General features: G+C 39.0%; 1 protein-coding gene across 3 annotated transcripts in view; it reads right to left on the bottom strand.

Annotated features, from left to right (window-relative positions):
* Positions 1–2,617: 2,617 nt before the first annotated feature.
* The window catches only part of HIPK3 (homeodomain interacting protein kinase 3), a 49,410-nt gene continuing 24,571 nt past the window's right edge, over positions 2,618–27,456 (bottom strand). For 2 of the 3 annotated variants that reach the window (XM_026041119.1, XM_026041121.1), the window contains exons 3-16: positions 23,098–23,221; positions 20,307–20,426; positions 18,510–18,596; positions 17,480–17,664; positions 16,697–16,856; positions 16,162–16,285; positions 13,272–13,393; positions 12,973–13,097; positions 12,703–12,864; positions 11,430–11,726; positions 10,484–10,624; positions 8,384–8,619; positions 7,989–8,116; positions 2,618–6,370 (exon numbers count right to left, since the gene is read on the bottom strand). In XM_026041119.1, coding sequence (XP_025896904.1) covers positions 5,873–6,370; positions 7,989–8,116; positions 8,384–8,619; positions 10,484–10,624; positions 11,430–11,726; positions 12,703–12,864; positions 12,973–13,097; positions 13,272–13,393; positions 16,162–16,285; positions 16,697–16,856; positions 17,480–17,664; positions 18,510–18,596; positions 20,307–20,426; positions 23,098–23,221 — 2,509 coding nt within the window. In that variant the 3' untranslated portion in view covers positions 2,618–5,872. The remainder of the gene's footprint in view (positions 6,371–7,988; positions 8,117–8,383; positions 8,620–10,483; positions 10,625–11,429; positions 11,727–12,702; positions 12,865–12,972; positions 13,098–13,271; positions 13,394–16,161; positions 16,286–16,696; positions 16,857–17,479; positions 17,665–18,509; positions 18,597–20,306; positions 20,427–23,097; positions 23,222–27,456) is intronic. The other variant, XM_026041120.1, reaches the window with a different exon arrangement.

Here is a 27,456-nt window from a genome sequence, read left to right on the forward strand (position 1 = left end):
GGGAGCGACCGTTGGGCGGGAGGGCGGCCAGGGCAGCCCCGCGCAGGACGTTACTTACAGAGACCACAAACTGTCCACGTGGAGCTGCTTCTGCCCAGGCGGGAGGCGGCCAGGGGCTGCCATAGCCCCTGTGCAGAGCTGCCTTGAGTGCAGGCAGGGCAAACACCGCTGGAGCTGGCAGAGTCTTTAACTGCCATTCAACTGGATAACTGGTTTTCAAGCAGTTGTGCCTCAAGCTCTTGGTTCCCCAAGGATAGGCAGGGGGTAGGGGATGAAGCAACAAGATGGGCTCCAGGGAGCTGTTTGAGGGGCACATCCTCACCTGCAGGGCACAGTGTCTCTTACATAAATTCCTACAGACCAACCCTGAGGTAAAATGAGATTAAAGACTGACCAGACTGCAGACTGCATTGCTGGCACAAGGTTGACCTACAGCTACATCGTTATGGGGTTACCATGTTCTGACTCCTACCCCGGCTACACAGAGCTCTTCTTGGGCTGTTTTACTCGCTTTCTCCTCACACCAATTCATTCCATGCAACATTATCTACCAGCTGGTACCTGCTCCCACCAAGGGAGGATGGCAGTTTGGATGCCGCTAGGGAAGGGCTTACTCAGCACGCCGCTTCCCTGAGGGCCAGCGTTTCGGGCAGGGCCCTCTCGTGGTGCCTTCTACAAACTGCAAACAGCAATGGATAACTAGGTCTTCATAACAGATGCAACAGGAAGGGCTTCTTTCCTGATCTAGCTCTTAATCACTAGTCATTTTTTATTATGCATTATGTACTACAAATTAATCTAAATCATAAATCCATAGCAGATTTGTTAGTCCCAAGAATTAAAACCAAAAGGCCTATTTTCCAGAACAATGAGCAGATAGGGACCTTTCTAACTAAGGAAAAAATTACTAGTTTCACCAAATAACTGCAGTTAACTACTTGATAACCAACCTTTCTGAATCTTCATTTACCATCATTGATAATTTCCAGCTCCTGCAAGGACATTTGTGCTTCCATCCTCAGCCTATATATTAACAGCCTATATAAAAAAACATACACACGTGTATACATATATACACACATATAAGACAGAAGCATCTCATGATGAATAAGAGTMAAGCAGCATCATGCCAGTAAAAACCTCCTCCAACGAAGGATCTTTATTTTGTTGATTTTGGCTATATGAGCAGTACAGCTCCAACTGGGGAAGAATATTATACTGTGCAATGTAACAATAAAACATCCACATGGGAGACCGACATTTGCATTTTCATGGACTCTATCTTTGTGCAGATCAAGAGGCTGAGGGCACCTGTGTGACCATGGTGGAAACAGGGAATAAAACTTGGGTACAAAAAAGGATGGAAAGGAAACCATAGGGGTCACAACATAATTACTAGTGGAACGCCAGACTGGAAAGAGTTTCACAGACACCACACTCCCTAAGGCTGCCCCAGGCAGCCTTATCTTGCTTATTAGGTGCTTCCAAAAATCAAGATTATGAAATTACATCAAGATATTGGCACTATTTTCTACGGGAAATGAGAGATACAGATATTACTAGCAACATGCATTTAAAAGTCAACATGAATAAGCCTAAATGTAAAGGATGAAAAGCAATAGAGGAGTAAAAAGGAAAAAAAARGAGATAAGTAACAGAAGTGTCTGGAGAAATTGTTCTCATATATTCCAAGGGGTGATGCTGCAGATGGCATGACCCACTTGGCACAGAAAAAAAAAAGCCCCTGTAGAAGACCAGTAACAGCAATGCTTTCWACGTAGCAAAGTAAAGCTTTCTGAAACCTTTGGGTAGCAGAGTATGGCACTGGCAGCTGCTTCACTTAACCATACCTTAGCTGTAGTTTCAAGCAGAGAAATGATGCAGCTTTGTCAATCCTGGCCCCACTACACTGCTTCTTGACAGGCTGAAACCCACAGATCTCRGTAAACTCCGTAGCCAGCAACACCCTTGGCTGCAAACATGTCCTCCACAGGAGAGAAGCAGTCCCAGCCAGGCCATGTGGGGCGGCTCGGCCATCTGCGGCACCAGCAGCCCCGGACCCCGCGCTTGGTGCAGGGGGCCACAAGGTCTCTGCCTGTATCAGAGCCAGGTCATCTTTGCCTGAGGTAGCAAACGGGAGACATTTAGGACAAAGAAACTACAAATTTGGTTATGCTAAATGTTCTGCTATTCAAGCCTTGAAGTTAGTGAAACTTTCAACATGAAGAGGAGCTTAGTCAATGGTTACATCAGAACCTGAGACCCAGAACCCTCACACAAGCTTGATCTAGCCTTGATTTGACATAACAAGGAGAATAAAAGGCACCAAAAACACAACTGCTGCAATATATATTTTAATTCAAAGTGAATCTCGACAGTAATACACCATAAATTCTTATTTTGACACTCACCAAAATAGTCACCTGGAAAACCCGCTTTTTGTGACAAAGTACAGAAGGCTTGGTCACATTTAAATCACTGAGAACTAGAAAGAAATACTATCGCAAACTGTAAGAGACATTACATCCATAAAAAATTTTCCCAGTCCTCATATTGTAATATTGCACAGTGCAATTGCTACATGGCAAACTAGTGTAGCATAGAAATCCAAAGCAAAAAAAAAAACAAAAAAAAAGAAAAAAGAAAGCCACAAGTCTACAAATTGTTAAACAGTAACAGTTCAAACTTATTAATCAAGTCTCTATCACTGGGTATTTCTAGAACAAATCTTCCTACAGCTTGCAGTGTGATTTAACTTAACACAAACCAAATTAATAAGCAGTAAAAACAGAAGATTTTAAAATTAAAACAAAAAAGTTAATACAGTAGCATATTTGACCAATAAAACACCCTGAAGTTACAAACTGAACACAAGAAATTCATATAAAAACTTGCAAATTAAAGTAATATGCAGATATGCAGTTCTGTAGTCATGCAGTGTTTTATTTAAAAAAGGAATTAAAATAAGAGCACGTAAAAATGCTTCTCTGCAGATGACTTTTTTCCCCACCTCCCCAGCAAAGGGCCTCTCCCCAGGGCCTTCTGCTGCAGGCGGCCCCGGGACACTTGCTGTTACCCACGTCCTTTCCCCCAGGACGCGCTGCAGGGGTGGGGAAAGAGTCATCCATTATTCCAATTTAAGCTGGGGCAGAATCCCAAATGTTTCATTCATTGAAATGCAAACATTTCTAAAACTACAATACAGGCAGAGCAGCAGATCTAATTGGGGGCACCATTTACAGCAACTTTTTCTGCATGTGATAGACACTCTTGTGATATACAGATAGTTGTGTCAATTTAAGAAGCACATTTAGCTTAATGCCTTAAGCACAGTAAAAAGAAAGCACAGTAAATACATTAGATGGATGAAGATCCCCATGGCCCCGCAGAAAATGCAGTATTTTGTTATCACAATACAAAATTCACTTACTCCATTTGCGTTGGTGATTCTTGGCGTGTCCATTGCCTGCAATGGAGTAAGTAGCCAAAAAATCAATTTCCAACACAAAGGAGCGAACAGAAAACAATCTGTTGGACCATATAGTACAAGTTGGAAGTGATAAGGTGGATATCCAATTTGAGCATTTTCTTGACTCCATATATTTAGGCTTCATATATGCATTGATAGGATTTCAAATTAATCAGGATACTCCTAGTTTTCTAATGTATATTTTATATACACACATTTATACTTGTACAAAATGCATAGAGTTGATTACTAAAAACACTGAAACTTTTGGGAAAAGTTAAGATATCTTAATTTTCAGTGTGATTAAAAATGTACTGCTGGTACTGGTTGTTTACGATGTAATACTGTTGTATTTTAATTATTTAAAAACTAAATCAAATGTAGGCACATTTATTTCTTTCAGACATTCATTAAATAAAACACTGCTTGTGTTAGTGGAGTAAAGAAAAAGTCTACCAGTTATTAGCTTATTGACAGAGTTAAACTCAAATGCTTTGCACTCTTATTCCAGTCAACATTGCAAAGATTATGTTCCAGATGTTTTGTTTTTTAAAAAAAGTTAAGTCAAGCCTGCAAGATGCAGCTTAAGTGTCTATACAATGCCAATATGAAAACATAAAAAAATCAAGTTACATCGATACATCCACTTATATGCAGTGATGAGCTCAGAGTTAATGGAGATAAAATACTGATGCAAATAACACACCCAAAAAACATATGCAATCATCTTCCATCATTTACAATATAGTAGTTACAACACTCCAAACATGAAAACAAAATTAAAAAAAATAAATCAAAACCTGATTTCTATTTCATGTATTAGACTTGTACAGAAATTAGAAGGCTAAGAAAGAACGAGTTAATCACCTAATTTCACAGCTATCTGAAGTGGCAATCATTATATAGCAGCTTATCTATGATACATTCAAGATAAATGATACAATTTATTACTTGCCCATAAGCTAAAACACAGCCTCAGTTTAATACCTTCTTTTAATCCCATCTCTACACTACAGTATACTTGAGGTCTATGAAAAAAGTAGCTACCTTTTATAGGAAATGGATGATTAAGTCTTTGGTGCTGCAAAAGCAACTTCATTTCAACAAAAAGACACACTTCCTAAGGAAAAAAAATAACGCGGAAAGCATGTAATTTACGTCCCTGACGGAATGTATTAAATAAGCAAACACCCACAACAGGCTAAAACAAATACTACTATGTAAAAAGACTAAAAYCTCTCCCATGCATAAATGAAAGATTGCACACAAAGAACTCACATCTTCTCAAGCTTCAATAGTAAATATCCCGCTACTATTTATTAAATACTGCATGGTTTGCTCAAGGTTAAGATGAAACCACATCATGAATCAACAAGCACTTTGCTTTTCCTTTCRTTAGCTACTCAAAGTCATGCCTACTGCACCTCTAAACATTTTATTATATCCAATTAGACAAGCACTTTGAAAATAAACTATTTGGATTGTACTGCAGTTCCGTTTAAATGATATGAAATATTGTGTTGCATGTCACTATTCAATAGCTACTGAATCAACTTTTCTTAAGCACTACTGAGGTCTTTTGTTGAAGCTAGATCATTCTGGGGTGTGGGGGAAAAAAAGACAGCAAAACTCAGCTAGAGCAAAACATGCCGCCTTCCTGATAAGGAAAAAAACACCCAATACCAAAATCATACCACTCAAAACCCAAAATGAGCATTACTCTACCCCAAAAAATAATCAGCAGATCTGAATTTAAGTGCTGCAGTCCTCAACATTTATATATAATAACATTAACAACCTCAAATATTTAAGGCACTATGTGTGGAAACAGTTTACAATGCAGCTGAGATTATTAGGACAACAACATTTAAGAGCAATGTTTAGGCTTTTTCTTTCTCTTTTTTTTTTTTGCCCATGCAAAAGACACATGCAATGTGAAGAACAACAGCTCAACTCGTATATAAGTGACTCAACATTTAAATACCAAGATACGCAATACAAACAATTTACTCCTACACTGTACTGCTGACAGATGTGCATCTGTTGCTCTAGTTCTGTACACTGAATGGCTTCCCAAATGTAGACGTGTCTTGCACTAGTTAGAAGGCAATTTTATAAAAAATAGCAGGAGCAAATTCAGATTTCTGCTCCCGTAAGTCACCTGTCTAGAGTTACTATATAAGAAGATAACATGACCAAAGACAAGTTATACCAAATGTGCAAAACACATTAAAAGTGAGTTTTTTCTTTAAAGCTCCGAGTTGTTTAAATTGCACCCAAGTCTACACGATTCAAAAAAATAATTTTCCTGTTGTGCCATGGCTACTGTTTAATAAATACCATGTTTCTTCTCAAAGCAACCTCCTGTGTGATCAAGCCTCATCTCCCACCGTCCTCGAGTCCTCACATGAACGGATACTGGCTGAGCTTGGTGGGACTCAGCGGAAACCCCGTGTAAGCRGGGGATGCTGCAATGTACGAGTGGGGCGGGAAAACCGGTTTGTACTGAGTCTGGTGGATGGTGGGGGAAGGCAGCAGCCGGGGATTTATGCCAACGGGAACCTGGTGGACTAGAGCGCTGGGGTGGGATATACTGTAGGTGGGATGCTGCAGCAAGGGTCTGGAGGTGCATGGGGAGGCGAGGAGGTGGGCGACGGGCGCCGCGGTGCTGAGCGGGGCTGGCGATGGGTAGGGAAGCAGGGGAGGCTGCGCTGCCAGGTGGGAGCCGGCGGAGAGGTGCGCGGGCAGGGCCGCGGTGCTGGGGCTCCCCTGGGGCAGGGAGAAGGGGGGGCCGCCCACGCTCGCCGCCACGTAGGGCGGCTGCTGCTGCTGCTGCCGCCGCTGCCGCCGCGGCGCGTAGTTGCCGTTCCACTCCTGCGGCGCCGAGCCCACGGGCTGAACCTGYGCACACAGAAAGGGCCACGTTAACACGGCAGCCAACTCAGGAGGGCTGGAAAATGGAGGAATGCGCTAGAACTAATCAAAACCAAAGAGAGAGAGAGAGAGACGGGAATAAATAAAGGCTGAAATTAAAAATAAGTAGCTATTGAGGKAGTAGCACAGACAGGAAATCTTGACAATAAAAGAAGGTAAAGAAAACACAAGTTATTTTAATGCTCTTGCAAAAGAAAAAGAAAAAAAARRAAAAAAGAATAAAATGCCATGCTGGGCTGTTTTAACAGAAATACCATGTATCACATGAGCAAGGTGCTTATTCCACTCTACTCAGCACTGGCTTGGCATCAATTGGAAGTGCTGCATTCAGTTTGGGCACCATAATGAGGCACAAAGAGGACAAATAGGAGAGAAATTTTAGAGGAGAGCAGAAAAAAATAATAAACGAATTGAAAAATATCTGAAACAACTAGGCAAAAAAGAGTCTAGGGTTATGATCACAGAGAGATGTGATAATCATTAACAGTTTAAAGAGACAGACTAAAAATCAATTACTCCCATTAAATGTCAGTTTAAACCACAAGGGCATGTACTGCAGAAAGAAGGATCAGCATAATTTTTCCTAATGAAAATAATGTTCCACTTTCTGCCAAGAGGATGAGGAGTTGCAGTCCTTGAAGTGATTAAATATTATGCTGATCATATGAAGGTTTATTCTGAAATTATTAAAATCAATCCTTCTAACACGATCAAGCAAAAGGAGAAATTGTGTCACCCGCCAAAATGTTTCTTTTAATCCAAATGATTCAGGCTGTTCCTGAATAGCCACACTTGCATTTAATATTTAGCTTGCAATCAATATTCATAGTTACTCTGAAAGAGCTACGTGTCCAGGTACTGCTGTTATATTAAATGCAACCCTGGATACTTAAAAGCTCAACACAGCTCAAAAGTGCTTAATTTAAAAGGGACTTAAACCTAACCAATGCCATGTGCCAACTTCAGTTCTCACTCATGGCACATACATTTACTAACACTGCTGGATAATTATAATAAAAGTGTGTCTTTTCTATTAGCTTTGTCATCTTACAATGGATATAGAATAATCACAACCACTTCCCAATTTCCTTATCTATCAGGAAGGGCAAGACTGAGCTGGGTACATTAAGGGTGTTTCAAGATCCTCTCAGACTAGAAGCAGTTTCATGGACATATTTGTGCAACTTCCACTCTGCACCATTAACAAAAAAAGAATGAAATATAGTCCCAGTTTCAAAGTACACTATATATTTCAGCATTTGGGTACAGGGGAAAAAAAGTACTAGCATTCATTTTATTTTGCCTTGTACTTCTATTTAGTGTAGGTGTTGATTTTTTTTCAGGACTTTTTCCTATTTTTTTTAAACAAAATATAGCCAGCTGCTTTAAGGAAATGTCAAAAAAATGAAAGATACATATGACTTGCCCAATAAACTGAAGTCCACTTTTGAAGATTTGAACACGTCTGCAATCAAGTTGTTGAGAACCTGCAGTTGCCATTTACACCAATTAAAATTGTGAGTGTTCAGCACATTTGGAACCAAGACAGTAGTAATATTTCTTAGATATAAATAATTATACATACCTGACTGAAGTTTAAATGTTGCTGATGGAATGCTGATGTCAATTTTTGTTGACGGTTTCCCATAATAGAAGACTGGTTTATCCTTCCSAGGACAGACCGACCCTTTTTCAGTGGCTGGCACATGGTATCTTCCAAGATATAAATAAAAAAGTGTCATTTTTTTGTTTGTTTGGATTTTTTTAGTCATTCATCTCCCCTAACTATCCAAAGAGAAATTTGCTTCAGCTACTACCAGGTGAAATTTAAATAGTGAAAAGTAGCTTAATTAATGGAATAAGTTTAAAACCCACAAAGTGTCTATTTACAGCTCAGCAGATACACATGTAAATTCACACTATTCAGAGYCTACTTTTGTCTATTGTTACATAAAGAACCACCCATCTGGACTAGTTTACCTGTATTCACCATCTGTTCGTCAAGGTGTAACCTGTTTTCAAGTGTCATCGGTGGCACCACCACGGTGCAAACAGGAGATTTGGTTTCAGGGTTAACTGATGTTCTTGTTTCTGTATTTTTATTGGTGGTAGCTACAAAGCCATTTTCCACAAACGGGCTGTCATGTCCTGACGAGTCCGAAGTTGGAGAACCATCTACTGTATCACATCCACTTTCCTGTTCATCATCTGACATGCTATCAAAACATAGAAGTATCATATAAACAAATGCTTTTTCATAGTAAAGAGGCCTTTTCAGTAAAGCACAACATAAAATTATCAGTAAAACAATTCAGAGGCAATCAAAAACACTACATTTTACTTATGCAAACATGCACAGTCAAGATGGCACTTGGAACTTCACACCTATTCTACTCGCTAATTATTCAGAGAAAGTTAGAAATAACTTTGCAGAAAGATTTGGACATGCAACTTATCTTTCTTTTTTCCCTAATAACATACTTTTACTTCAAAAAATCTATATTCCAGGTAGATTACAAGGTTGAAGATCATTTTGTTTCTTTCTAAACCAAAATATGACCTTATCTATTGAAGAATTAGCTCTCTCACGTTCCTTGAGAGCGCACTGCTTCTAGAGGAACTTCTAACCCTGTCACAGGTCCGTAAGTGTTACTCAGATCAAGACCTGCACAGCCTCAACAGATTCTCTTCCACTACTCTTGCAACAGATTTTAGATCAATGAAGCAAACAAAACCCAGTGGCACTTCTGGCATTTGTGGCCTGTGAGGTACATGCTGCTCAGGGGCACAAATTCATTCATTCTGCTACTGCTTTTATCAAAACGACTGTAAGGGGGGAAAAAGGCAGAGAAACCAACTCAAAATAACAGCCTTTCCTATAAGTCACATGCGTATGTCAAAAGAAGAAAGGGTTAAGTGGTAAAAGCTAAATAAACTGGAATTGCCAAAAGCAAGACTACCATCAAATCAGTGGAACCAGAACCAACTAGTGAGTGGCAAACAACCTGGCTAAGGAAACTTAAGATGAAGTTTTTAAAAGAAAAAGCTTAAGTATTATTTAATATAAAATTAAAAGGTATATCTCAGATCCTGAAAGAAAATAATAATAGTCAGTMATCTAGCTAGTTCTCAGTGGGGACTGTGCCATGTACATATCACAAATAGCAAAAGATGCTTTCTTCACTTAAAGCTAAAATGGACAGTATGAGGTAATGACTAATTAAGTAGAGATACCAACAAGTTTCCTGATTAGACAGGATCATAACAAGAACTAAAAACTCCCACAGACTAGAAAAGCATACCAACTCCCCAGTTCACAGGTTTAACTTAAAATCTGCATATATCAGTGAATTCATAAACCCTATAGAATATGATTATGTGTTCTGGAGAACAGCAGCAATTTTGCAGCTAATGTAACAGGTCCTTATAGCATGGAGATAAACTACAGCAGTATAAGTAGAAACATTTGTCAAATTTCACTTTTTATGAGAAGTTACTTGWTGCTATAAGGGCCAGCCCAAAAAACACTTAGGTTAAGAGCAAATTTTGAACAGTGATCCTAAAATTTAGGCTTAAATTAAATATCTTCAATGAAGCTAGCAGCTTTCAAGAGCTGTTCACATGAACACTACTGCACAATGAAGCTCGTATTYGGCAGAGGCAAAAAAATATGTCCACGCCAATAAAGATTGCAATACAAGATAYAGAGCAGGAGAACAAAAGGGTGCAAAAGTTAAAGTCATTCCAGTATCTTCTAATCTGTTGCATCCTGCCCTGGGTTATTTAAATCAGCAGCATTGTTCTGTGTCATGTGCAGCATATTTCTATTTTGAGCATAATTAAACTCTTAAAGAATCAGGAAGGCTCTATAAAGAATAAAGAACATTGTACAATTATAGGCTAATAATGTATTTTTAATATACAATTCAGCCTCTACCACAAAGTATGAACATACCTACTACTATTGGTGACCAGGCAGCAACATTAAAGATTAAGATTGTTATTGCAAATTGAGTCTACTGTTATTTTGGGGGGGGGGGGGGGGTATTTGTTTTAGCTGAAACAAGCATAATGTTTTACCTGTTGGATCTCTTGCAAGGGGATGGACTAGACTGTCCCGAGGAGCTGGTACTGAGAGTGCTGTCAGGACTGCTCAGAGAACACACGCGGTCTATATTCAGCGTGTTCTGGCACGCTTCACAGTCAAGGCTTCCTTTGCACCTACCACAAAGAAAAGAAAATGAACATGGATAGTCTCTCAGCTGCCACTGGCTTATGTTTATAAGTTTATAAATTAAAGAAGGGGGAAAATATAAGAAAAGGACCCGTAGATTTAAAAGGCTACCAATTCCTTGCTTTTTGAAATTAAATGAATAAATTGAATACTGAAATGATAACAAAACAAGTTTTTACCACAAATAAAGTTCCAAGTCTTTATCCAGTGGACAAAGTTCAGATCTAAAATGTATTCTATAGTTCAGGATCATTAGGAGGGAAAGTTATTTCAAATTTTAACTTTTCCATTGAAAATAATTCTTTGAGAACGTTGTGAATGTAAAATCTTCTYGGGAATCATCCCCAGCATCTGCTTTTGTACTCCAGTGACCACTTCTTACTTCAGTTAAAGTAGTATTTGTTACCTATTTACATGTAGAAGCATCTATTGTATGTTACTGCTAGAGGAATGGAATTAAGCTCACTCTTTTTTAAAAAAGACTACTAATGCTCAGATACAAGTACGGTATGCCAGTACTAAGGGAAAGTCATACTGGATCTAAAAGCATTCCATTTAAAAAATCTATTATGAAAGAACACGAAGTGTTTGTTTCCTGCTGTACCTAATAAYACCTAATGTTCATTCCTGAGTGAGGCAAAAGTACCAAAGAACTTCCAAACAACCTAAAGCTACAGAATGAACATATAAATGAAACATGACGAGAAGTGCTTTGATTAAATAGCGCAGCTGTGACCAGGTATGCAGCCATATCTAAACCGCCCCTCAGTTCAAGCAGGCCTCAGTCCTTACTCTCTCAGCGCGTGCGTCTGTCCCACGTCCTCCTCATCAGTGTCACTGCTGATGGTGATGACGCTGACGGCGGGGCTGGGCGAGCCGGCGATGATGATGGCCTGGCGCTGCTGGCTCGCCAGGGACGAGCCCGCGYCCAGCCTCACGGAGGCTTCGCAGTACTTGGCTTCCTGCCCTTCCGAGGGATGATTGTCCTGTGCTTCTATACAACTCAGTCTCCTTACRGCCTTCAGGTTAATTATCTTTGGAGATATAAATGCTGCGTTTTGGATATTGGTATTCTGCAGTGCATTGCTTCTGTGGAGAAAAGGGACAGTTTGACATGTAGTGAACCTCTGCCAACAGACCTGGAAACTGTACAAACAAAAAGACAATGTAGGCTAAGTAAACAATAACAAATGAAAAGCATAGAACATGAAAGAATGGCAAATATCTGGCAGGTATGATTTCAGGTAATAAAAATATTTTCTGGAAATATGCTAACAAGAAGCTACATTGCAACATCCAGAAGAACTGTGTCACAAATTGATAGGTGGAAAACATCTTTTTTAAAAATAGAAAAAAAGAAATGAAAATCCTGCTTGAAAAATACTACACCCCCCAAACCTAAACAGTGCACCCATTCCACRCCAGATTTCCTGAAAAGATTCTCCAGTGGCYCCTTCTTGAATACTCATCCTCAGATGAGTATCTGAAGTATCTCACATCATCTTCAGATGAAATCCTCCCTACAAGTCTGTTGAAATCACCGCTTGCAACCTCTGTTTTTCCCTTCGTTTAATACCCTTCATCTTTTTAAATAATTTGTATAGCAAGCAAAGCATAATTCCTTCAGCAAGCAACAAGAATATTCTCGTCTACCAAAAAAGATTATTTTTAAGACTATACTAAGGCATATTGCGACCTTATTACATAATATCTCTCTATTTTACTTCTCTAAACCTGATACAACACTCTCATGCAAGCAGGGTTACCTCATTAGAGCTACTCCAATATTACTTCAATACATTCTTATGACTTCCTAAAGGCAAAAAGTTTGCTGCAACCACAAGCACAGATTAATCAGAGAACTAGATGTTTTTGTTATACAGAAATTTCGCATCTATTTTGTTTTGCTGAAATGGCATTGGAAAAAAGGCTAGAAACACAAACTTACCAAAAAGGCAATACAATTGTTGCTAACGCACATCAATTTTACGAAATATTCCCTCGCCCACTGAACAGCAACTACAGGATTATCATATTTGAACATAACAAATTCCAGTTTACCAACCTGTTCTGACACAGTTTATTTCTCTTGGCAGCTGCAGGCTGAGGCCAGACAACATGTGCAATGCCCACACTAATAGGCTGAGGGGCAGACAAGGTTATTTGATGCGTTACAAGAGGCTGTGGCATCACTGAATTGTAATGGGTGCCCTGGGTAATCATCTTCCTGAGGAGAAATAAAGGGAGTTTTACACTACAAGTATTTAAACCGCATCCCTGGAGTTTACTAAATCAGAGCCATTTCGGAATTACACCTTATTACAGGCAGACTTACCCCCAGTCTCCAAGCCTTTGTGGGCCAGCCACAGGATCAGAGGCTAGAGATGTAGGAGGAGCTGCCACCGGTGTTACTTGCTGCCAGGCAGGAACCAGAATCTGCTGGGTCTGATTTGACCACGTCTGTTGGGAAGCAGAGCACATTTCATGAAGCAGAAAATGACTGCATTTACATTAGCACAACACAAAAAAGTAACTGTACACAAAACAGCAATAGCAAACAATAATATGCCCTGATTATAGGGCGCATTTCTCTAAGATATTTACTAGGTGATTAGATTTTTAAAGCAAGCCAACCTGAGAAAGGATTCCTGCTCGAATCTGTAGCGGCTGAATTGTGTGGGCCTGGGTCACCAATGGAACTGCATTGTCCACCCTCAGGGAGAAACTTGTGGGCTTGCTATGGTTTGTAGGAATTCCTGGCAGGAAGGACAACACGTGCACAAGTTTTAAGCAAAACATTACTCCCATATGATTTCCGAGTGAAATGCAAACAGAAATAATTTTATAAGATTTAAGTAACATTTCTTGATGTATTTATGGTCTAATCACATGAATAATTTAAAGCTTTCAAGAAAAATAGATCAATAACACCTAGAGTTTTGTGCTATCACTTATCTGTACAAATGTTTGATGCTGTCATCTTCAGAAAGAACTGCAAATCGCTACACAATTTGAAAGCAGACTAGAAGAGAACAGAATGCTTCTGGCAGAAGCTTTTGCCGAGCTAAGCATTTTTTTTACTCTTCATCATAARTTACAAAGAATACCTGCAAGGCAGCAGATAAGAATAAGAAACTGGATTTCAAAACTTCTCACCACTGACTCCCTGTGCATTTCACACCTCTAGTACTTCCAGGTAGCTGAACYCTTTTCTCCTTAGCTCTTAGAGCAGGCAAGGCCACACACATCRTGCCTGCTATTGTTAGTGATGTCCCTTACTTGGGAGAAACAAGGCAAAATTCTCTGCATCACCAAATCTCTTCAGTGGAATCCATAATCCTTTCCCGTCCTTTATGAAAGGAATGCTAATGGTTGCAAAGCTGAAATATTATAGCAAGAGCATAAYAGGCAAAAAATACTTAGTCAAAGACTAAGCAGTGTGTGCTTGAGGATCAGGGTTGGGAAATATTACTACGGATTTAATTTAAATTTGATTTTGGATACTTTCTTTCGTCCTTTATTTTAGTCTAATGAACTTCTACTGTGCCCCGGTACCTCAAGCTCTAACCACCTGGTCAAAATCTTGGAAGTCTGAAATGCTCTTGATTATTCCACTCCCCCTCCGCCTCTATAGGCTTCCAGAACAGCAACCTCTCTCCTCTGCCAGAAGTGGCCAGACTTGCCCTTCAGGTACTGCTCAGGGAAGCCAAGGAGGGAAAAGCTCAAGCAGTACCAGAAACCATTCAAACCCATTTTCCTYCCCTGTCAGCAACTCAATTTCTCAACTACATGACAAAACCTATAAACTTCTTTCAATTCAAGCTGTATCAGAACTTCAAGTAGGAAATTTATCATACTAAGAATACATTATGTAAATCACAAATCTAGTCTTTTCCTTAACTCTTACTCCTTCTATAAATTCTTATTAATCTGTACATAATCTACATAATCAAAGCAGTAGGATTTTTAAGCATGGAATATGCCATTGTACAAAACAAACACTCAATTCAAACAAAATTACTTACCTGTGCAAGGTATGCTCAGGGAAACAAATCTCTCTAAAGATAAACCTTTGGCTCTTAGAGCCCCAGACACTGCACAGGGAATATTTGCAGCTCTCAGGGGGTTCTCCACAGACAAGCAGCAGCCAGAAATAACTTTAGTGAAGCAGTCTGCTGCATCTGTCTTTATCAAAGGAGATAAAGACTTGGAAGGCATTTTGTTTAGATAAGTCTTTTTCTCGTCAGACTGTTGATTTCTCTAACTTGAGGTTGATGCTACAGAACTTGGAGGAAGGCCAAGATCCTTCCAAGGAACCTCACCTTTTATGACCTCCTTTCAAGTGCTGATCAACAGCTCCGAACATTACCAAAAAGAGAGAAACTGCACCCTCAAAGGGGCAAAAATTAATGCAGTAAGCAAGCAATACAAATTATATCTCTTTCTCCATATGCAATGGGTTTCTTAGTGATGGTAAGAAATGCTGCTCAGAGCAGACCCTCTCTGATCAGCCAAGCAGAACAAGAGCTGTGCTGGTCACACTGAAGATGAAGAGACCCCTCAGACATGAAGAGCTGTGGTTGCACGATGTAAATGCATTCGATCAAGGGAACGGATGTCAAGCCCATTACCATTTGCACTGCTGAAGACACATCTCCTCTGTGGTCATTTTCTATACTAAGGTACTACTTCTCTGCTAGCCTTACCATGTCAGTCTTGCCCTTTCTGATAATTAAAGCGTCAACCAATTATGTCTTTCTATAAACGAGCTTATATACTTAAAATCAGTCTTTATCCTCGTAATAAGGAAGAGTCAAGCCAAGCTGCCACTTCCTCCTCACAGCACAGTTCAAAGTTGCCAAAATTCAGTTTAATGTTCTTCAGCCACCAAAAAGTTGTAACAGCTCTACCTCAGTGTGCTAGTCCATTATAACTGTAGGATAGTAAATGCGRCTTAATGTAAACATTATGTTTTTTCTTATGACACAAAGCAGTCACGTCCTTAAATGATGCCCTAAAAGGTGTCCAGCTGTTTTATAGAACATCCATTTGCAAGTATAATAATAAAGCTTTATTTTCCCAATAGAGTTAACAAGTACTGTACTTCTTTATCCTTAGGATATCTAAAGGATGTAGATTTTGAAAAAATGCTATTCTCCTTACCTTTTTCTTTCCTCCAAATTTTATCATGGCTCTTTTATCTGCACACTATTAAAAACAATTGAAAAAAAAGAGACTCTAGATTCCTTAAATCATTTTCTGTAGATGCCGATTCTGGATTTCTTTCAGAAGGACACATCATAACAATCAGAAGAAAATCAGAAGACTGACATTTTGAAAATAACAGATTTCTACCCTTTTGTTGACAACGCCATTACAAACTGTACAGGACAATCATTATTGTTGCCTCCTCCTGACTATTTTTAAYCAGTAAATGACAAATGAGCGATTTTCACGCTGTGGTATCATTGACACCGATCGCAGTCAGTGTTTCAGGGTGGGTAACTGTTTCAGCTGAACATACCTTGCAGAGTCGGAGGACAGATAATCAATGCTTGCTGGAAAACATCATTGCAGCCAAACTGAGCAGTTCCTGCCTGCAGGGGTATCCCTTGGTGCAAAACTGAGTGGGCAGATGCAGTTAAAGCCTATTGGAACAGATGCAACATGGACAATACTGTAACTGTGAATACTCCAAATTTCCCTCACACCACCTGCTAACCTAACAAGCGAAAATAATGTATTAGCATGAAAAGCTCAAGTACACTTCAAATACAACATCCCATGTGGCCACTGGAGGTCACTATCCTACAGCACTGCTTTATTTTGACAGTTCTAACTTGTAACATCTAATTTCAAAACTTACTTTACAAAGCCCACAACTTTTTAAAATTCAGAAAACATTAAGCACAAATATACAGAGAGGGAAAGATTCAACTTAACAGATTTTTCAGTTATGAAAGTTTTAGGTTTATCAGTACTTTCAGTTATGAAATTAGCTAGATAAGTTGCATTAACAGCATTAATAGGTGATATTTTTAAATGATAGAAGTTTTTACCTGACTTCTTACTGGGCCGATTTTGGTGAAGCTTGCAGTCAGATTAGCTGCACTGCCTGAGGCAACTGGTCTCATAAGTGATGTTTTATTGCGATTATTTAAGTCATGCGAATTTGAGCTACATTTGCAAACATCCATGATATGGAAACAGGATTTCACTCTATTAAAAACAAATAAAAAATGGCTTTGATTAGGGTTTCCTGTTAAATAGATCTAGCAATTTCACAGAAAAAAAACAGTTCACAAACCACAGCTTCATACAACAGAAAGGCAAAAATAGAACTAGCAAAAGAAACAATGCTATTATCCAACCTTCTCAATGTATGCACAAAAACAATACTGTTTCCTGCTCCTTTCAACTAGSATTTTTTTCTAATGATTGGATACAAGGAAATAAGACAGGAAACCAGATGCACGAAAAACTCTTTCCCTCACAGATCCTGTATTTTAGGAAGTGGACATTGAAACACTGGTAGGAGCTACTATTCCTATACTTTCAACCGTCAAGCCCATGTCTCTGCAGTGATGAACTTTTATAACCTAAGATTACATATGATCACTGTAAAAACCATTGCTCTAMATGTTACTTTAAGATCATGCAAACACAGCTACTGAGACAATTTYCTTGAGCAGATGCATCTAATTTTGCAAGTATTTGAAAGAAAACTCTAAGATATTAGAGAAACAATCAAAGACAGCTTCCTGRTACAAGTGCAACGCAACGCAGTTATACATATGAATCACTACAGCAGGGAATTAAAACATAATTTGTGCGTAACATACTGGGTGCTGTGAGGAAAATCAAGAAGGTGCTTCATGGTAACGAAAGAATGGTTCAGGGTCTCAGCTGGAGTGATTCTTAAGTCAGCATCAATCAGCAACATTTTCTTCAACAGACTGACGAATTCTCTCCGATCTGCCTTCTCTGCCAACAGGTCACTTCCTTCCAAATCCATCACCATGTTCACCTGGCACRGAACAAAGCAGTCAGAAGGAACACAYTGTAGAGTTATTTCCTCCTATTACTTTTTCCCTGCTTTATAAAATATTACTACTAATCAGCGATATTACCGTGTGGGACAGCGTCAATTTGCTGGCTGATCCAGAAAGGGACRGCTTGAAATTATTGAAGTCTTTCTGTTTTCACACACAAATTACTCCCCTCTCACTCTCCCCAGCTAAAAATCCCGAGGGGGTTTATTTGCTTTATCTCACTAAGTCTGGGACTCAGAATCTAAAAGACTGSGAATAGAGATCTTTCCATGGTCTAGCTTAAATTACAGAGGTAATCTTCRAAATCATTTTCAAGAATATATGTAGACCAATTTTAGAAAATAAATTTGATTCTCTCCTCAGGATACAGGAGTAGGACAATGATAATTTATTTCCTTTACTGAACAGCTATAAAGCCAAAAAGAGGATATACAATTAAGAAAAAGAACTGGAGAAACTGTCAATAATCATAATTATGTCAATAATTAATAATGTTAACCAAGCAGAATGGATACAGAGTTCTTGTTCTACCCAGTATGTGAGATGAGAAGAGAAAGCATGTGTATATATAAAATTGTCATCCTGTCACTCCATCTTGACAAATATTTATTAACACACAACAAACTCTGTAAAAAGGAATACAGAAAGACATAGCTGGATACATTCCTGAAAGCCAAGTATACAGACGTGAACCAATACGATCGATATATTACCAAAAGCATCCTGAAGAGRCGTTTAGCTCAATTATACATTTTCAAAAATAATTCATCATTCATCCTCGTCATTTGTTTTTGCAGAGGAAGAATACTTGAATACTCACATGCACTATATCATCCAAACTGTTGAAAATATACTTTCGGGCCTCTTTGGACTTCATACCCGTCTCTGCCTCATGCTCTTCCAAAGTCTCAAAAAAGAAAAGGAAAGCTGAATTTAAAAGTTGATAACAAAAGATAGTTCTAATTCTAAAGTAAATTTAAGTATTTATTGGTCTAAAAAGCCCTGTATTCAAATTTTTAAATATTTCAAGTGTATACTAAACTTCTTTGCATGCTCTTTTGGTGACTGCTTTGATTTTCTAAATCTAATTCCAGTACTAGAAAATTTCACCTCTTGGTTCCCCCGGATTATTACAATACTGAATTAGAATACATTATTTGCAAGTCACACACAAAATGCTGAAAGCCTAGCAAAACATGTATGAACTTCCCCACATACTTATATTTTATATATCAGAGATTTCTTTGATGAAACTCATATGTTACTTCTATAAATTCAGACCCTTAAACAGCAACAATATATCATACCTCCATAAAACCAACAAAAAAATTCCAGTGCTCTATCTTTTCCCATTTCCTTTTTCATTGTTATTGCTTTCCTTCACAAACAGGGTAATTAGTGCAAGCTTTGTAAATAGCAAAGTATGAAACAGTTAACACTGCTAGGTAGCTTTGTTTTAAGAGTCCATGTTGCAAGATGCAAATAAGGACCACAGGAAAAGTTTCTTTCAACAAAAATTACCAAACATTTTCTAACATCAAGCTGGACAAAATCTTTAAGTAACGACTGGATCCAAACTTCTCACTTTGCCAAAAGCAGTGTTCATTCCAATATGACAGAACTACCTTCTGAAGGTTAACAGCCATCGAAAATCACAAGGGTTGTTAGCAAATAATACAATATACAGAACTCAAATTCTCACATCAAAAGGCCAAGCATAAGAAAGAAAAGATCAGCTGGATCAAAAGTTAGAAGGCTTTAGTAATCACAACAATGTAACTACAGAATCCTTGTATCATCTGGAATCCCAACACACCATCCCATGCCTCCACCCAGGTCAGTTGCTCAGCCCAGTTGCATTGCATGTTTATTAGGAAACCACAGAGTCACGTCAGCTGTGCTTTGAGCTTCTCAACTGTTTACTATTACAGAAGGTTTTTTGGGCTGTATGTTTCTTAACTCCTTAAGTCTACTGTAAGTGTTGTGAAACAATATCAAGAAAATGCAATTTAAACCAAGACTCTTTACATGAGAAGGAAATTTCAATTCTCGTTATGCTTTGTGCATAACACTGTTGCTTAAAAAGAGAAATTGGGTAGGCCATAAAAAAATATAGTTTCAGATGTTCTTTCACTGCATTGTAATATCCAGCTAATAAAAGATGTTAGCATAGCATTTGGAGGAAATGAGGCATACACAATCACACTCTTTCATAACCCCTTTGCATCTTTCAATCCAGAAGTCTGTTTTGACCAAATTTGACCAAGCAGTTTGGGTCTCCACGTTAAACTGTTTAAAGTGAAGTGAAGATGGGTGACTGAGTGACTTGAAAGACTTGCTTAGTACCTTACTGACATACAGGGCTTAATTCAAATTCACCTCTCACTACCTGGCACACACACGAGCCAGCAASCAAACAGCTTGGATCCCACAAAACACCCCTTTAAGCCAACTTGTAAATTAAGGGACATGAGAATGAGCTCAGAGCAGAATTTTTGAGGGTGGGGAATGGAAGAAACAGAAGGGAGAGCAAAAGGGGATATACAAGCCACAGAAGATATGGAAGGACAGTAGCAGTACTGCAGGGAAACTCATCTCTTCCTACTATATTGTTTACCTTTAATCTCCAACTTGAATGTGGTGTATCTGTTTCTCTACAGAAAAATCTTGCAGTTTTCGTTCCCATGCTTAGCAACTGCTCCCCTGGCAAACCTTGAGTCTGTGAAATGTAACGAATCTGAGGAAAGAAAAATAGAATAGTTTAGCTCTGCTTTTCAAAACCCAGTCATTTTATATTAAAAAATAACACAAATGAATATTCTAAGGACTGAATTAAGTAACTTCCATAAGAGAGAAGTCTAACACTGAAAGCTTCATACTTTTCAGTTTCTTAGAGTAAGCTATGCACAACAAAACATCTGAAACATCTAAATTGATGTATAGAAAAATCTTTAAATGTTTAGGCACAGAGCTGAGGGGCTGTCATCTGGTTGCACCAGGGTTGCCAACCAGCTGGAAAGGCACAAGAGGCAGCAACTGAAACACAGCAAGTTCTGCCTGAATACCAGGAAAGATCAGGACAATGGCACTGGGAGAGGTTATCCACACAAGCTGCAGCATCCGCATCCCTGGAGAGCTTCAGAAAGAACCTGGAGAGTGTCTTGGACAAGCTGCTCCAAATGATCCTGCTTGAGCAGAGGGTTTGGGCTGGACCATCACCACAGGTCCCTCCCTCCCAGCCCCAGACATTTAGTGATTCTGGGCAGCCTCCTGCTAAAGCAATTGCTGCTTTCCACAGCAGCTTCTGCCACAGGGACTTCTCACATGTGAATCAGGCTGCCAGCTAGGACACCAAGTGATGCCTCTAAGAAACTTGAGTGATACTGCTATCTTAACTAAGCACCTTTTAAACATAATATTCCTTTTCAAAGCAGGCAAAGACTAGCTCTTAATCCATTTAATTCTTTTAGGGAAATACAGCATCTTGGAAGGTGGTTGCCACTAGTGATAATACTTTTGTATTTATTCAGAGTACTCATCAGGGCCTAGGGCAAACTGTGCTGGTCCTGGGCCTACAAAGATGAAACAAGTGACTGAAAGAAGCTGTAAGAGAGACCCTAATGCCTAAAGCTGGAAGGAAGGTAGCTCACTCAGACAGCAAGCACCACAGACATGAGTGGTATCCCTGAAAATTCACAGGGCATGCTGATGACAGATGAGGGACAGAAAGCATTCCCATCAAGAGGCAAGTGCTCTGCTCCCTGTGCATGCACAGGGAAAGAAGGGCTAACTTGGATTTTGAATCAGCATTCTGTTTTGTTCTCAGGAAGTTTCTCATAATGAGGTCTTTGGGCTTTTCTGGAGAGCATAGTACACCTCCAAAAAAAAGAAACCTGTGGCTTGCAGCTCTGCACTCCAGTTGCCACTCTAGCCTGCTTCTAACYGCAAGAATCACACGTTAATTTGAAGCAAGAACCCAGAAACTGGGAGGATATTCCACAATTCCAACTCCTGCAGCATCAGAAGACACCAACATGGCCCAAAGCCACAGTTCACCTTCAGGGGCTACATTTCTCTACAGTGGAGATTGGGGTCCTAAGGTAAGGAACTGTGTTTATAGAAGTATGGGATAAAACATGGAAACAGTTCTGGAAACTACGTGTTTCAGCCCTTTCTCAACTTCCAGGTCTTTCTCCTACGTCAACTCAGGGGAAATGTTTCTGGCCTGAAACAATTTCTAAAAGGCCTTGCTTTTTCCTAACAAAACAAGGTGAATTAGAACGCTGGGGAAAGTAACTTCCCTTTCACTCTCCACACTAATAGAATTGCACCGTACAAAGGTCTTCTAACCATTAGCCAAGACATCAACATGTGTTTTCTTCATAGCTCACTTCCTCCCCATTAAACACCAAACTCCGTGCAAATGAAGGAAGCAGAAATACRGAACATGGCTGCTATCAACACAACCACAGTATACTCCCTGACAGTGATTCTCACGAGTCCTCTAAAAATATATGAATTGTACTTGACGTCTGGTCAAGCACACAGAACCAGATGCCCACACGRTGAAATGGAGATTTGAACAACAATGTGCTGGACAAAGTGCCTCTACACTGGATATTCAAACAAACATGTGGAAATCAGAAATAGGACAGTGTCATTACAACAGGGTTTTTCCCACACATCTTCGCTACTTTTTCAATACCAAAAGCATGAGGAAAGTCATGACTCCGATCCTTCCAGACTTCTACATTAGGCTAGAAAATGACAAACTTTTCATTTAAAGCATTTAGGGAGAAGTGATCTATTTCTTTTTCATCAAAAACACTTGACTTTTTTTAAATGCAGTTCTCCAATAACRAAGATATTGGTGGTTGAAAATTCTGAAGTGAAAGGCACAGCTTCACATTTTATCATTGCRTATGGACAGTATTACTGCTGCTGATTCTCACTCCTCCACAGAGCAAAAGCCCCCAAAGCTCTGAGCTCACTGCATTTCCAGAAAGCAGCAGAATTTTCAGATGACAACTAAYCCTGACATCCTGAACAGGGATCCCAGAGCTAACCCTCTTCACAGCAGTTCAGAGAGATTGCAATGATGGTAGCCACAGATTTCAGGTTACCTGAGAAAAAGCAGTTTCAATACCAACATTTATTTTGGAAGATAAGAAAGAGAAAGACTTAAACTGAAATTAACTTAAAGTAGCACTTTATATAGTTCTGCTCTAGAAACAGGATTGGTATTTCTGGGACAATCATTAAGGCTAAATTTCAAGTATTAAATAGACTGAAAAACACATTACTTCGAAGGGGATGTTATTAGTATGACAACCCCTGAATTTAATGACGTTTTATGAAAGGTGTACACTGCAGAAAGCGTGCATACACTTGGGAAATTAGTCTTCTACCTGGTCATATTCCAGTGCTCCTGGGTACAGTGGCCAGCCGAGAAACAGCTCCGCAATCACACACCCCAACGACCACATGTCTATGGCTTCACAAAACGGCAATCCCAGTATAATCTCCGGTGCTCTGCAAATTAAATGTGGTTACTGATGTTTTTCCCTTAGGGAGAAAAAGTAATTCAATAATCCATCATGACAAAAACAGCTGTTTAAGAACACAAGCCATTTACCTCATAAAAAAAGCAACTTCAGGAATAGCATTTTCTTTATGTAGCTAACATAGGATTTTGTGACTTTTTGAAATGTTTTGCTACGTATATGGAAGTAAATGATCTGCCTGAATGGACTGTTAGCAGCTCAGCTTTTTACTTTTGCTCTGGTGTGACCTCAATCATTCTTTCCGCTCAGTGTCATATGCCCTTAAGAACTACATTCTAAACAGAATAGGATGATTTATCTCTGAAGTGATCTGAAAACACTCTTCCACGCTTTCAACCTGGATAGTTACGTCCAAAACTATTTAAATTATCAAATTACATAACTGCAAYAGATACACGTTCAAATCAGTCCATGTGATCTATTTTAAAGCACTTTTTAGAAAAATACAGTAGTTTCACTAGAGACTAGGTCTTATTTKTCACATAAGTGAACTAAAGTATATGTTAACTTATTCTGAAAACAAGCAAAAAAACACATATAACACAACTGCTAAAGGACCTTCTAGCATTTTTGTTGTTAAAGAGCAAAAATAAAGTACTGCATAGATATCATGGACCTTTATTTTCATTTTTCTTTTTAAAACTTTTCTCCCACTTCAGTTAGAAGAAAGGCATGGTCATACAGAAGGCAGATCGAGACATTCAATATTATTTAAAGCATCACACCATAATGTGATTTAGTTTTAAAACACAAAATATGTTGCAGGCTTAACAAGTAAAAAAATGTACAGCATAATGGAGGTTTAARCTAACATGTTTATTTTTATCACAGTTGGCAGAACAGTAGCATTCAACTGGCCACAATGTTGTGGTGACAATAAACATAGCTTCTCAAACTTAGCACATGTTGGTGCATCATTTTAGCATTCTACACTTAACACAGAACCTCTAAAGATCAAATACCTAAATATCCCTTTCTCTTGTCCTCAGACATTTACCTTTACCAAAAYATTCTTTAATTCATGGAAAGGGACTGCCTCCTGAATAAGTTCTTATTGTCAAGCTACAGTAACACATAAGAGCTAAAGCATCTTCTTCACTTACATAGCTACAGACTAAAAATGGCAGTAGTTGGCAGAATGCACGTGTTGACATATCTATGTCTTCTGGCTCTGGAGTCCTTTGTGCAGTAGCTTTTAAACTGCCGAACGTGGCTCCCAGGACGTATGTTCCCTACCCAGGGAAAGGCTCCAGAAATTCTGCCCAATGTTTGACCACTGGAATTACTGGCTTTTGTTACAGGAAAAAAACTCTTGAGACTTTGCTCAGATCGGAGAGTCAGTATGCAGGGGTTTGATTACAATAAACTTTCACACCAAATGTACATATTTTTGTAATATAGGATAATGGCACTGCAGTATTAGATAGTTTTGTTATCTGAGAAATAGATTTAATATATCCACATGCCACAAGACTAGAAATAGCAGTAAAAGTCTGTSCTCCCCTATTGCATGGATTCCTCCCTAGGCTCTGTTGCAAGAGATCTCCGCTGAAATATGCTGCCTTTGTTGTATTACGTTACAACTCTGAATTCTTAACGAATATATACAGAGTGGATGGATATAGGGGCTTTACCAAATGCATCTGCTAAAACAAGCACTTAAAAAAACCTCTTGCATTTACTCCCCGCTGAATATGTGCATTGTACAAAAATAGCCATAGTCACTCAGTCTGCCTCTCGTCTTCGGGAGAGATAACCTTCCTTTATCTGCAATCCTAAGGTTAGAAAAGTGGAGATTAMAAAAAAGGAAAAAAAGAAAAGGAAATAAAGCTTTTAGTAAAGGGACAGGATATAATAATCTTGCTATTTCAAGAGTAGCAAGTAGTTCTGTGACACCAGTACAAATACAAGCAACGAATGAGACATAATGAAAAGTGAACCCAGTCCTTCACTTCTCAGCAACTACACTGCTGCCGAGAAAGGCACAGGAAGTGAATGCGTTCCCACAAAGGGCTCTGAAACATGTCACTCCAGCACAACCAACACAAACCAACTCAGGCCAGCTTAAAGCAGGGAAGAGAAGGCAAGAAAGCTCTTAGTGCCTAGATTTTTTAAAACAGTTGCTTTGSAGCTTCAACACCTTCTATCACACCCCTGTTCATTGAAATGGCATAGTTGTCTCAGAAATAGTAGAATTTTTACTCATTTTCTTTGTTGTTTTTTTTACCAGCTCAAATATTCCCGCAAAAAAAAAATCAGTTTGTTAATCTTGCACTCAGAAGGCACTTTTAATATGAATTTTATCTTCTGTTTAACATCTAGTTTGGCAAGTGGGAGGAAAAAGTTAGAACAGAGCATCATACTTAAAATATTTTTTAGATGATACACAACTCTTTCTTCAGACAAGTCAACATACTTTTATAAGCATTTTAAGAGCAAAATCCTACCTTCCCTAACTACAATCACAGATATTAATGGTGTTGGGTATCCTAATGCCAGTTGGCTTAACATCAGATCACTCAAGACGACCATAAATTATTACTCATCTAAACAAGACAACGCGCACCACTGCTGCATATATGCAGCAAATGACAAGATATCCATTTATCATAGAATCATAGAATGTTTCTGTGATTATCAGGGGCTATCACAGTCCCCAACTTAAAGAGCATTTATATTTTCTTATACTGGAATATCAATATCTAATAACTTGTGTAGTTTCTTATTAAGGGTACAAAATCTAGTACTTAAATGACATTCAAAGTAAAATTTTACAGCAAACTAGTATCTATTTCCCTCTTATGRATGCATTTACATAAACAGCAGTGAAGTAACAGAAAACTTTATTTAGAATTTGAGTGCACCATGACCATACTGGAAAGATTTACCTTATCTTATCAGGTACCTCCTAGATTAACCCCCCAAAAAAGTTCCTCGATTGACCTAACAGCTCGATTTGGCTCTGTCACAGCAGGTATCTGCAACAAGCAGAAATCCTTAAGAGACTGAAGATGCAGAAACCCACATCCTTTCAGTATTTTACAGAAAGTTTAAGAGAAGTTCCCATGCRAGGTCATAAGAACTTGTAAGAAAACAGACACCTCAGTTTGTTCTGCTAGCTAGCATAAWGACAAGGAAGCTTCATAACACGGCACTGGCTTCCCTAGGTGACACCAGGGATTGTTGCTTGTATTTCTCTAGTGACAGTACAACAGGAACCATTTATCTTTTCTGTATGATYTGCCATTACTACCAACCACAGGAAGGACACAGAACCTGCTGTCCTCATGCCCAACAGCTCTTGTTGCCCTYGTCACACCTGGGCCGCTCCTTGCGGAGACCCAAGCCTTGACCACCATCCAGAGCAGCCCAGGCTCCACTGCCACCCTCGCCCCACAGCTGCTGCTCTTGGGGACCAAGGGGGACAGCTCCAAATTCTCTCTCCTTCCTCTTGTTGCTTCTGCGCAGGCATCACCATCAGCCAAACTGCCTTCACCTCCAGAGGCCCTGGGTAGCTGTATCGACAAGTCACCTGGCAGGAATTCACTGCTTGTTCTTCTAACYTAAGGCTAAAGTCAACAAGAGCCAGGAACTTATAGAAAAAGCAGAACAAGCAAAAATACYGAAAGCAAAAACAGAAAACAAACAAAAATCTGGGTATCTTTCATATAGCAGCAGTTTCACATCACACATCAGCATAGATTTAGCTACTTCAGCTATTTTATTCCCAATTAACTTTAAATCCCCTCCAAACACCCAGGTAAGATTGAGCAAGTATTGTAACTTTCTGTGGACTTAAAATACATCGAATAATATTAACACTGGCTGTCCATAAATTGATTCCTACGTATTTGTATAATTGGTAAATGCAGACAACCTCTCTTTTCTGAGTATCTCATGCGACATTTGTATCCCTCATAAACCAAACTTTATTACCCCTCTTTACCACTGTTCCATTGCAACAACATGCAAAAAGTCATGTACTGGAAAACACTCTGCTACAACTATGATCACCGATAATACACAGAAGTTGCCAAAAGGGTGTGTTTTTTTTCTTCTCACTTTTTTCTTTTTTCTTTTTGATGAGCTGTTTAAAGTCTTCCTAAGAGATCAAGAGCACTCACGTAATGAATCCAGCGTGCAAGAGTGACTGGAGTCCAAATGGGTCTGAAACCTGGGAACAAAGCTGTTTTGCACTACAAT

This window comes from Nothoprocta perdicaria, unplaced genomic scaffold (assembly GCF_003342845.1).
Source record: "Nothoprocta perdicaria isolate Ctin4 unplaced genomic scaffold, notPer1 scaffold_28, whole genome shotgun sequence".
Lineage (NCBI taxonomy): Eukaryota > Metazoa > Chordata > Aves > Tinamiformes > Tinamidae > Nothoprocta > Nothoprocta perdicaria.